This window comes from Sturnus vulgaris, chromosome 3 (genome assembly GCF_052056855.1).
Source record: "Sturnus vulgaris isolate bStuVul1 chromosome 3, bStuVul1.hap1, whole genome shotgun sequence".
In the NCBI taxonomy this organism is placed as follows: Eukaryota; Metazoa; Chordata; class Aves; order Passeriformes; family Sturnidae; genus Sturnus; species Sturnus vulgaris.
In genome coordinates, this window is record NC_142245.1 from 6,095,987 (window position 1) to 6,108,733 (window position 12,747).

Below are 12,747 nucleotides of genomic sequence, written 5' to 3' on the forward strand. Positions count from 1 at the left end.
TTTGGCAGACTGGGTACTTTGCATTCCTGAGACAGAAAATGATTGCCCTTTTAATGACAGTGCTCTGTTGTAGAAGATTCCTTCTCACTGTGCTGCAAACTGATGAATGGAATGGACTGTGTGTGAAATCCTTGATTGACACAAATACTCTTAGTGGCATCTCCACCTCATTCTCTAATAGAACTGTGAAAAATTAACAATTACTGGAAACAAGAATACATAGACATTAGTACTGGTGGCTGTAACTGCCTCAAAGGTGCTGTCTGGTGTGAACAACTCCAGTGGCACAAAAATCCTGATACTGCTGTACTCACTTGAGATCTTGGCTCTGCCAAATGCTTTGGCTCCTACCACATCCCACAGATGTTGCTGCAGCTCAGCGCTTGCTGTGAACATTTCCCTTGTCAGCCAAATCATAAATCAGGTTTTGAGAGCTCTCTCAGGTCATGAAGGACCCCAGTCGGCTTTTTCAGTGCTGACAAATCTCAAAGTTCTGCCTGTTTGAGACCTGCAGGACATTCCTTGGGAATGGAATTGACTATGGCACACCAATCGTCCTCTGCTCATGATGAACAGATTACAGAGTAGGTGGAAAGTGGTTATGTGCCAATAGAAAATGTCAGAAGAATATGAACATTTCTAGTCTCACACCTACGTGGTTTTCTTTTCTTGTAGTAACGTACAACTTGAGAGATCTGGAATCAAATCCCACTACTGCCACAAATCCATCATGCGGAGTGGGAAAGCTGTGGTATCCCTCTGCCTCAGTTTTCCACCTGACAAATGTGGCTAATATCTTCAGGCTGCACTTCCCCACATGCTGCCCCAGCCCCGCAGCCACAGGAGCCTGGGAGGTCTCTGGGAGCAGGCTCAGACGGTTGTGTGCCATCCTGGGCAGGGGCCTGGGCTGGCCCGCCTGTGTTACACATAGAGCACTGTACCTGCTGGAGGCTTTCTTGCTGTGTGTCTCCCACTCGTGCTTGCGGTGTAAGAAGCCCTCCATCTGGGCCGAGGGGATCTCCTGGGTTTTGGCTGGGAGGGTAGCAGCAGTCTGGGCCTGAACGCCGCTCTTGGCTTTGCGGTCTGACGTCGGAGAAGGAACGGGACTGGACTCTTTGGAACTCGTCCTCTGCTCTGCAGCTCCATTGACCATTTCGTTGGTTTCTGCAGTTTCTGCCACCTGGGAACAGTGGAGAGCACGTTCAGCCAGAAGGCCCAGCACTGAGGCATTCTGCAGTTAATCTGTCTCCCTGCACAACGTGGCTGTGTATAAACTTTGCCTGGACAATGACACAGGCCAGTAAGTTCTTTCTTGCACTCCATGGAGACACAGGAGGCCAAGGAAATTAGAAGGTAGGAATGGATTAGTACCCATTTTATAGGTGGAGAGATGGGAAAATAAAAGCAGCTGAACATCAGTGTGAATTTTACTGTGCTTTGCTCTGCTGGTCAATTCTTTTATATATTGTTATTCCTAGAACGAGAGCATTCAAGGCTGTTGCTAAGTACTCAAATGTTTGGAACAGTAACAATCACACTTTCTGCAAACCTAGAAGAACAGTAGAAGTTATACACATCAGCCACCTTAAGTACATTTATGGCATTACTGGGGCATTAAAGGTCCATAAAAGGTATTAACTATGAGTCAGCAGAGAAAGATGTCACAATCGCCCAGGAGCATTTACAAAAATGTGTGCAATTGATTTGTTTCTGTAAAAGCTCCTTTCCCGCTTTCCCCGTTCCCCTAGTGACACAACAAAATCAAAACATGCAGAAATTAGAAAGATTACACCATGCATCTCCACCATCCCAGTTAGGATATTGGATCGTAAAGACAAGGGGAATGAGGTCACGTGTCAATTGATCGAGGTCTGGTTCAGACTGGCGTTATTAGGTGGATTGGATTTTGGTTAAAGGAACTGAAAACCACCACAGTCACACAGCATCACACAGCTATTTACCCCCAAACAAAGACAGAACCAAGGCCTTGCCCATCACTTGCTTTGTTGGTCGCGTTGCCTGGTGCACTGGGATCGATAGCCTAGAGAGCAGCCGTGTTTCCAGCAGCTCTCACTGGTCAAGCTGGCGACGTCTTCAGGAGCCATTCATCCAAAAATCATTTAAATTGGAATCCTAATGGCTATAAGCTTTTGAAATGCAGCTTGGTCCCAGTTTGTTTTTTTTCTCTTGTACCATTACTTTGACGTGTAGAGCCGTTGGTAGCAGCTCAGGAGTTACACAACCAGTGTGTAGTATTATTATTAGCACGTTACTAAAGCTCAGTGCTGCTAATGCTCTAGTAGATTACAAACATTCTGGACTGGTTTTATGCAGACAAGCAGGTTTTTGTGAATGGCACAATAATTAGACATTCCCACTTCTGCACATGGCCTGGACAAATCAAAAGCAGCCGAATTATTATGCAACAAACTCAATTTTGCCACCACTTGCTAGAGCTTCTTATACCTGCCCAGTATCCATTATTGTGCCTCACACCTTTTACCTCACCATTGGCCTACAAAGATCTGAGTGTCAGCTCGCTCTGTACATGGGAAGGATTGGTTAACTGCCTTTAGCAACCTAAACCTCCAGAGTACAGACACTACACCCTCAAACAGGGAGAGAACCACAGCTCACATTGCACTTCAGTCAGATCTGGTTTACCCTGTCCCTAAAGACACATAGCCTTACACTGCTCCTTCACAATTAGGATCAATCTAAGCCATCAACCCTCGCTACTTGTACCCAAATCTCATAGTACAACAAAAATGTAGCATTAAAGCAGGGGAAGGGGTAAATAGATGAGGCTGAAGATTATCCAAACACTGCCAGAACACAGGTAGTGGGATGAACAACCCCTGAATCACCATCCATCACCAGAGTCACCCACCCAGGCTAACAGAACCCTTCAAGAACAAGGAGAGCCCTTTGCACATCTTCCCGTCCAGTGACAGCTCCTGAACCTCAAACTCTGCTTTGCTGCTGACTGGAGCCCTGTCTGAGGGACCTGACACCTCTGACCAGCACTGAGGAATCACACAGCCCACAGGAACTCATCTCCACAACTTCAATAAACTCCCCAGAAATACTTGGCCCCTGCACTGACACAGAAAGCAGTGCATTTGCTGGAACAGTACCAGCCAGATGTGAAAATAGGACTGATTTGGGGGTACCTAGAACCCCTAATCTGAGGTAAACCAGACCAGTTTCAAACCAGCAGCCACTGCACAGCTGCTCAACATATTTTATGGGAAATAATATGGAATTCAGTGCTGCAACCCTGTGGCTTTGAAAGGTAACTGCTGACTTTAATTACATCATCAGACCTGCACCTTCTACGTCAAATTCTACTGGTTGTAAAAGGGCTATGAAAAGCTTTTCTGACGCTCTTTCAGGTTTTATTTCCTTTCACGTGTTATCTACAATTAACAGAAAACAAGCAAAATAAATCATGGACAGCTCTGCAAAGGATGTGTCATGAAAACGGAGAAAAAACAGGAGCTGGACACACTTTAATGGAAACATGCGTTGGGCATGCGGAGACAACGCCACGGAGGACAAACAGGAACAGCAAACCCCTGTTACAACACAACAGCTCTCATGTACGTGGTACAGTTCTCTCAGTGGGCCTGAGGGGTTAGTTGGAAGTGCTTTAGTGGCTACAGGCTACTCTGGAAATCTTTAAAGCAGGACTGGGACATGCAACAAGACAGGTGGTGACAATGACAGAGGTGCCCCTTTGGATTTCGCAGTGCTTGAAGCAACATCTGCTCGGTTCATCGACTCAAGGCTCTGCCCCACAGCTGAAGAACCAGATGATTTGCCTGGCTCAGATGCAAACAGATGCCAACCTCTGGGCTGTTCTGCCAAAAGGACCTTCCTAATACCTTTAGCCAGACCCACAGCCTGCAATAAATAGGCGAAGTCCTATTCTTCTAGTGCCTAAAATGATGACCTTAATCGATGACTTACTTTTTCTTCATTGTGATAAAAGTAGAATTTTTCTGTAAGTGTACTAATACAAATTAAAAAAAAAATCTATCTCATAAATTCCTTCTACAGACTACTTTTTCACCAGAATACATGTGAAGGCTCTGCAGATGGTAGAGTCTGAAGCTACAGCTATCCTGCCCTGGGAACTGGCACACTTTCGAGGCACAGGGCAGCCACCAGAGCATCCCCATAAATTCATATGGAACTTTTAAAAGCATTAAGAAGCTATATGTTGTTATCCTGACAAAAGAAAAAAAAAACAAAAACAAAAACATGCATCATGAAGTGGAAAGACAGAAGTACAGTTACTGAAGCACATCCTTTCAATCACTGCTCTCGGTTCACAAGCTCAGCCCACACAGAACAATCCAGCTGCATTACTCAGCCAGTTGTCAGAAGCCAAAACTCTGACCAACAGCAGCACATCTTGTGCCTCACTGACACAGCTCTGTACACCCAAGGTACTGCAACACAGGACTCAACAAACTGAGCTTGGAGATTCTCATGGAAGACTGAAGTGCAGATGGCAAAGATGAACATGGAAATGCATTACGCAGCATGGCAAGAAAATAAAATTCCAAAAGAAGCAAACAGCTGATGTATGAGGCTGTGCTAACCAACAAGATGATTATCTGGGATGTGCTTGAAGATCACCTCACATTCCTTGCCACAACTGTAGAGAATTTACAAACATTAGAATGTACAACAGCTCACTTCAGGACTGAATGCTAAAGAAGAACCAAAAGGTTTTATTTCCAGAAAGAGAAAGGTGGAACTGCTGTGTACTGTGGAGCATTGGTAGAGTCTGTGTGCAGACTCAGACCTAACTAGGATGGGCTTCTTAAAGGCAAACTTATGCTGAAAGGCATTTCCTGCCAGAGCCCTCAGCTGGGACTTATGTTTGCTGTGCAGCACTGTAAGAGCCCTGATATCCACAGATCCCAGCCTGCCAGGAGCCTTTCCTGCACCGAATGTGACCCCAGAGAGCCAGTTTCAGCAACAAGGAGAAGTGTCCTTTCACTCAAAGCATTAACTGACACAAGGAGGCTCTGCAGAAAGGGGGTGGGGAGGGGAGCCAGATCCAACTCCTGTATTCATTAACTCCAGAGAAATTCACTGGCATTGTCATGGCTGCATGTGAGGATTCTTGGCATGCATCCTGACTCCACTGGGACACCCCTGTCAAGGAGGAGTGAGTAAGGCATGGAGCATTCTGCCTGCACCTATGTAAAATGAAGAACTGGGATCTTAGATGGTGCATTTTATTTCGTTTTTAAAGGAAAGCAACACATCCTCTCCCCAAGGGGCTACACTCTACTCTCATTTACACCCCTGCCTCTCTGGTGCCCAGAAATCAAATTGCTGCAGTGCCAACTGGCCAGGACTGAGGCCAAACGGGGCCCCAACACAGCGAGATCACAACTCTGCATGAGGACTAAACCCCCAGATAAATCTAGATACTGGTTTTGAATGGTTTATTTCACGTTTTATTTGCCTCTGCAGTCAATGAGTCCATTCTGCATGGAATGTTATACAAACTAACCTTAAGGCTTTTATTTGCCCACAGTCACACTCCCCCCCTCCCAGCCCTTCCTGCCCAGCTCACTCATGTGGATTATCTTTGGCCTGGTACATAACTCTTGCTAATGCAGCTGATTTAATAAAGTTGCCGTGCTGAGACCTGTTAGTATAACTCGATGCGTCATACCTGTCAGGTCCTAGTGCTCTTCTTCATTAGGATGTAATCTCATTACATCTCAATTACTCATATAAAGGACGCTTTCGCTGGAAAATCTTAATACTATTAGCGACATGAAAAACTCACAGTAAATAACATGAAATAAATGTGTCACCTTAAAGCAACTGAGTGTCAGTGGGGAGATTCAAATAAACAAAGATTAAAGTGAAGTAAATATATGTCCAAGGGGCTGCTAATTAAATAAAAGTCAACTGATGGGAAGGAAGAGAAAAGCAGCAGGGAAATCTGAAGCCAAAAGATGAAACCAGTACCAGTAAACCATACTGAAAAAAGGTTTCTGTTGCTGCAAGTGATTCTGTGGCTCACAGTCCTGACCACGAGCGGTCATTGGCTGTCCGTCTGCTAATAAAGTTTTTGTAGTTTTGGTAGGTTTGGGAGCGGTAACTAACCCGTGGAGATTCCTGGTCTGAGGGCAAACCGTTTTGGGAAACCTGTTCTCCTTTTGTCCCATCCCTGTTGGAGAGAGGAAAAAGAAAAGAAATTGTGTAAGGTTCTTGAAAGTCACCCGTCTTGTTCAACAAAATGTGATTTTCTTACTGGATATTAATTTAAGAAATTCAAGCACGGTCCTGAAATCCTCAATCCTGACTGAATAGATCCAGTGTGAAGTGAGATTTAACCAGACTTAACTGACAGTTACCTTACAAATAAACTTCCCCCTATCACATAAACAATTCCATAAATGTCAGTGTTCCATGGCTTAAAATCTGTAAACGATACTCATCAAAGAAAAAAGCCAAGGTTGTTGAGAAACTGCAATTCATGGCCCAGAGGACCAAAGCAGCATTCCCACTTTTGGGCCAGGGGTGCCTCAGCAGTGACAACCGGAAATGGGAGCCTACAAGGAATTCAGGAGTTTGGGAGAGGTCCTGTCCCCACAAACCACCAAGTCTTTTAACAAGGGTCATGTTACAAACCCCTAGAACCTCCTCTCCTTTTAGAGCACATTTTCACCCCAAGGGTTCCCCAAGGGAAGTGCAGAGTCCAGCTCACCATTGCTGCTGGGAGTCTCCATCCTCTGCAACCTTGGGCTCCGGAGTGGGCGGCTGCCTCTTCCTCTCCTCCTCCTCCTGCTGCCGACGCACTTCCAGAAGTTCCAGCTGGGAGAGGAAACATTTTTTGTTTAAAAACACTGCTCATTTTTCATGAGGGGTGCTCTAGAAATTAACAACTCTGTGTGTTTTTCTGAAACATTATTGAAATTAAAGTGAATGGGGATAAAATTGGAAAGCATAAGTCTTTAAAAAGCATTTATGGCACTGAATTTGTCAGGGAGGGCATCAGCATCTGACCCTCTGACAGCAGCCTATCACTGGCCATGTCTATTTTCTAACTCATTCCATTAGAATGAAACCCAGACAAACAAGAAAACAGCACAAGTTATTAAAATATCCAAAAGTGACATACATCTTCTTGTGTGCTTGCCAAACACAGAAATGTTTCCCGTGTGAATCCCTGAAATTACCCATCTCCATAAAACCAGCCTGACTTGTGAAGATGCTGAGAAACTCCAGTTCCTTTCGTCTGCAGCTGTGACACTCAGTGTGTGTGTGAAAACCCAGGCCACTTCAACTGTAGTGTCTAAAGCCAAGCTGTTCTCCAAAGATGGTAAAATGCTTTCCAAGCATTAATGACTGACATTGCAGCTGTGCTCAAATTGAGGTTTGGGGGCATTTTTGCTTATTGTGTGTTCCTAGAGGACAATACAGCCTTGCACTGGAGCAGTCACAACACAACAAACATCACTGTCACTGCCCCCTTACCACCACTGTCATCTCTAACCAAAAATAATCGGCCAACCAGTACAGCAGAGAGCTGCAGCAAACTGTTCAGCTCTGAAATTTCTTTCTGGGTCATCACTCCCAGGCCTGAGACAGCTCCTGCTGACTCCTGAGGTCATTTATCATCTCAGATTTTTCCTCGCAGGTTGTTGAGTTCAAATGAACCAGAGAGGGTTTTTTAGTATGGCTGGAAACAGAAAACTTCAGGCTCAGTGTGGTTGGCTGAGGTCGATCAACAACCAGCCAAGAAATCAGGTTGGTGATGTGGGAGTTATTCCAAGCCATCACAGGAGGAATGGCCAGGGGGTTCAGACACTCACCGTGGTCAGTCTCTCCAGCGCTGCAAACCTCTCGTCCCAGGTCGCTGCGGATTTCTCAAACGCTTCGTGTCTCTTGATTAATTTTTCCACCTCATCAACGCTCTGCCCTATCTCACGACTGGACAGGTAGGGCTCCTGTCCCAGCAGCCAGGCCTCAGCCACACTTGCATCTCTGGAGAACTGGTGCACCTCCAAAACTGAGCACAGAGGGCACAGGTGTCAGTGCCAGTAATGTCACAAAGAAGAGCATCATGGAGTCATCAGGCAGCTTTGGGATTTACCTAAACCCAGCTCAGGGAACAAAGTACATGCACTTGGCTAAGTGTTCCCCTTAGCTGAGTTCACTGAAAAGACAGACATTTCTCCTGTTGGCTTTGCTTTAAGGAAAAATGCAAGTTTCATTTTGCAAGTTTACTGTGGTTCTTCTGTTCTAATCTGCTGTAACCTATTAATTTCAGCACAGAAATTGGAATGTGACACCTGCAAACACAGTAGAGTTACTGCACGGAGCTCCGAATTTGATCATATGGAGCAAGACCTTTGGTGCAGGTTTCTTGGTTTCAAATTTTTCATTATTTAACAACCAACAGGTGTGAACCTTGCAGCTATTCCAGCACAAACCCACTTCCAAGCACTGTAACAGAAAAGTGAGGAGCTGTAGGGTTTTTTCAATGCTCAGAAAGGCACAACCAAGAAAGTAAGACATGGCCCAACCCAAAAAGAATCCAAGGGTGTCCTTACTCAGTCTCAGCCACTCCCATCTGTCTTCCCATTTGTCAATCATTTCTTTTCTCTTTTCTGTCAGCTGCAGGAGCTTTTCCTTGATCTGGATGGAGAGTAGAGAGCAGGGCTGTTACACAAGCACCAGGCAGCAGCTCCCCCCAACCCTGCATTGACAGACACTGCACGAGTTCCTCAGGAAGTGACTTCACCGTGCACACAACAGCTGCTTTTCTCTTCCAAGTATAAATAAATGTGACATTTCCATTAAAATATCACATTTGCATAGGCATTCAGTGTCTGTGAAAAGCTATAGCACCCAGAGTATTTGATAAAAGGGTATAATGGGCAAACAAATGTAAATAGTGCAATCAGGCACTGAATCTTCTGCCCTTTTCCAGAGAATAATGAAAATGTGCTGCTCAGGATTGTTGCAGAAGCTCTTCCCTTCCTGAGAGGGAAGTGCCTCACAATGTTTGGTTATCCTCCCTTCCCCAGAGGGAGGCAGGAGAACCAAGAGCTAAGCCTCTATCCTCTGGCCTAGACATCTCAGAAAATAAATCAAGGCTTTAAGGAGTTGGATACGGTTCTCTAAATATTTCTCGAATTTAGCTCCTACACTACAAACATTTTCCTGCTCATTGCCCTAGCAGGCCTCTCCACGGCATTGCATTTCCCTTGCAGGAAGTTCAGGCTGTCACACAGCTCAAGGAAGACACCTTCCCACCCCAGAGCCATTCTCTGCAGAATGGAATGCAGCAGCTTCTTTGCATTTTCTGGGCTGAAAATGACACTTTAAATCTCAATGTCACCTCTGTTACCGACCATGAATTGCTGGAGTGAAGTTATACCCTGATTTCCCACCAGCACATAAGAGCATCAGTCCCTGAGGTGACACTTGTCATTATTCCTGTGTGGGTGACACAGGGCAGGTTTCTCCCTCAGAAAGAACCCCCAGGAGCCCATGGCTGTCTGCAGGGAGCATGGTACCTCCTCAGATGCGTAGTGTTTCCTGGCCAGCAGAGACTTGCCAAGCTCAATGCATGTAGTGAAGCTGTCATTTCGGGCATCAATTTCTGCTTTGATCCCCTGGTGATTGTTCATGAGGAGCTCCACAGATGAAACATCCCTAAAATGACCGGAAACACAGACTTCAGATTTATCAGCTCACTCTGACCCACAACTCAGTGAGGAAAAAACGGATTCCTATTTCAAATTTCAAATTAGTGAACCAAAACCACTACATGTGTCTATGTAGTTCAGGGAGCCTTTCCCTAGGAACGGCACCATTCTGGCCTGAATCAGAGATCAAATAACCCCGGTGTGAGAGCAAATCTCTTTGGGTACAATTTTCCATGGCAATTATTGCAGCAGCCACCCACATGAGCAAGTTGCTGCAGCAGCAGGCTCTGGAAGCCACTCTCAGTGATACTGAGCCCCACAGATGTTGCCCAGGTGACCTGCAGCCCTGTGTTTGGATGGAGAAGGGGTGCCTGGCATTACCTTGGCTTCTCCTGGGCCTCTATCTGCCGGATAACGTCCTCCATCCAGAGCATGAGATCCCGAACCATGCTGAAGAAGCGGAATTTGTCTCCTGTGTCCACCAGCCTCACCCTGCGGCCCTCACAGGCATCCAGCAGTGCCTTCCATGCCTCTAGGACCTCGTTTTCCCTCTTCTGGATGTCATCAGCCTTGTCCCCAGCGTAGGCAGCCTGGAGGCGCGCCGCATCCTCCTGCAGCTGCCGCACCTGCAGGGTTTGGGAGACACAGAGCCATCAGTGCGTTTGTGACTCCTGAGTCACAGCTACAGGGACACTTATCTGCTAATTCACCACTTGAGGGGTTTTCTAAAGTCACTGCGAATGGATTTGGTCTGTCCAGGCTAGAAAGCTCTGTGCTGTTAGTAAGGCAGTATTATCCCTCAGAGAATACCCTAGGGTCAAGGGACCCCCGAAATAGCAAAGATTTGTCACTGCCTGAACCCGGTGCCAAAGCAAAGGGACTGTTAGGTGCCAGGGCAAATGGGAACCATTTCCATCATCAAATTCCCTTCCTCTCAAACAAAGGCACCTGGGAACTCTGTATCCAAACCACTCCTGCAGAGGTTAATTTTCAAAAACATAGAAAATGACTTCAAAGAGAAAAAATAAGAAAATTGGAAATGTTCAGAACCTTCTACTATTAGAAATCTTTTCCTTTCAAACACTGCCTTGGGATGGCAAATGCTAATTCCTGACTGTTTTGCATATTTTTCAAGTCAGGAAATATTCCATTAGCTTTTGTCTAATAATTAAATTTTTTTTTTAATCAAATCGAACAGCCTTCTAGCTACAGGCACAGAGACCATGCCTCTCTCAAAATGATCCACCTCAGTGCTCTGGCTGTTTCACCCAGAAATTATCCTAAGTGCCTTCCCCACAGCTCTGTGCTGTGATTACATATTCCTTCATTTAGGTCTTGATTATAATTACCTTTTTGTGAGACTGGGATTCATGTTTTATGAATGTCTCCCATTTTCTGGATAAAATCTACAGCTTCTGAAAATAAAACACCTGGAAAATCAAATGCTTGCTCTATGTCCTTTGTTTTAGTGTAAATTGCAACATAACTGAGAATTGGCTGGCAGCTGGGCCATAAAAGCTCTTTCCTGACCTACTGGGATAAATAAAGTCAGTTGCAATTCCTCCATTCCTTAAGCAACTTGTTCCCTTCCCAAATTCTCCTTGTGGCAGCTGAATGTTGTATTTTGATTTTGAGTGTCCCCTGTGCTTTATGAGCAGCTGCCACCTTCTACTTGGCACACCTTGGCTTCAAAAGATTCAGAATTAGATCCAGTTTGGATGCTTTTAAAAATCTTAGCCTGAACTGGATTTTAAATCTCTTTTGCTCTTAGGAAGCACCAAGAAAGGCCACATCTAATTCAGAATGCCCAGGTTCATAACCAAGTCAGAAAGCCTTTGTGTAGGTCTTTGCCTTTCAAAAAGGTAAAATAAACAGTGCCTGGCACAAAGGGTTTGACTGGGGCTTTTTGGTGTTTTTAAAGCTGCAAAAACTTAAACTGACCAACCAAAAGAAAACCAAACCTCAAAAAGCCAACCAAGCTTATACATTCCTTCATATTTTGTTCTTTAAATCAATACAGAAGCTCTCTGCCTTTCTCATTTCTTCTTGAGCCAAGGACAGGAAATGGAATAACATCCAACAACTGCTGACATGTTCAGAAGCCCGTGTACTCACAGATTGCTACTTTAGATAATCAACCAAGTGCAATGTCAGAGCAGCAGACGGACAGATAAGGAAAGGAAGCAGGTGAGGTTATTCCCACAGCACTGCACGTGGGAAGCAGCTGGCAGCACTCTGTCTCCCAGCCACGGAGGGACCAAGGGCAGCAGCAAACTCTGCAGCTCAGGTTCCCACACCCACAGTTCACCTGCCACACACCTGGGTGCCCAGGGCCTGGATATCATGCTCGAACGTCGTGTGCATTCTCTGTAGTGTTTCCACTGTGTTTTGGTCTCTCCCAAGCTCCTCGGGCAGTTTCTTATGCTTGTCTTGGATACGCCCTAAGATCTCCTTGGCATCGTGGTAAAATTTGTGCAGTTCATAGGAGGCTGCGAGGATTTGTGTTCTCGTGTCAATGAGCTCCAGGAGATCGGCCCAGGCCTCATTGAGCCCGTCCTTCCACTCGGCGATGGTGGCGGCGTCCGAGTGGCCGGAGTTGATGAGTTCATCGGCCATGTGGTTCACGGTGTCCACCCGCTCCTGCCCGATGTTCCCGGTGTCCCGGGCGAACTCCCGGAAGCGCTCCTGCAGCATCTGCGGGCACAGACAGAGCCTCATGCAGGGCTGTGGCTACAGAGAGCCGAGCGAGCCGAGCCACCCTCTGTGAGTGCCACCCACACAGGCCCCGCAGGGACTCACCGTGACGTGTTCGTAGTCCTGGCCCAGCTCGTGGGACCCTGCCACCACCTCCCTCTCTGCGATCCACTGCTCCAGGTCATCCACCTCGCGGTTGAGCTGGAACAGCCGGTGCCTCTCGTCCAGCTTGCCCCTCCTCTCCTCAGCGAGGTCCTTCAGGCCTGCATACAGCTTGTCCACCTTGGACTGGCGCATGCTGATGCGCTCGCTGCAAAACCAAACAGCACTGAGCCTGCACTGCCTTTGCAAGCACAGC

General features: G+C 46.3%; 1 protein-coding gene across 3 annotated transcripts in view; it reads right to left on the reverse strand.

Moving 5' to 3' along the window:
- The window catches only part of SPTBN1 (spectrin beta, non-erythrocytic 1), a 114,496-nt gene that overhangs the window by 3,832 nt on the left and 97,917 nt on the right, over positions 1-12,747 (reverse strand). For all 3 annotated transcript variants that reach the window (XM_088160797.1, XM_088160796.1, XM_014895138.2), the window contains exons 25-33: positions 12,495-12,699; positions 12,015-12,389; positions 10,077-10,321; positions 9,564-9,702; positions 8,595-8,679; positions 7,854-8,050; positions 6,746-6,852; positions 6,142-6,205; positions 942-1,180 (exon numbers count right to left, since the gene is read on the reverse strand). In XM_088160797.1, the coding sequence (XP_088016923.1) occupies positions 942-1,180; positions 6,142-6,205; positions 6,746-6,852; positions 7,854-8,050; positions 8,595-8,679; positions 9,564-9,702; positions 10,077-10,321; positions 12,015-12,389; positions 12,495-12,699 (1,656 nt within the window). The remainder of the gene's footprint in view (positions 1-941; positions 1,181-6,141; positions 6,206-6,745; positions 6,853-7,853; positions 8,051-8,594; positions 8,680-9,563; positions 9,703-10,076; positions 10,322-12,014; positions 12,390-12,494; positions 12,700-12,747) is intronic.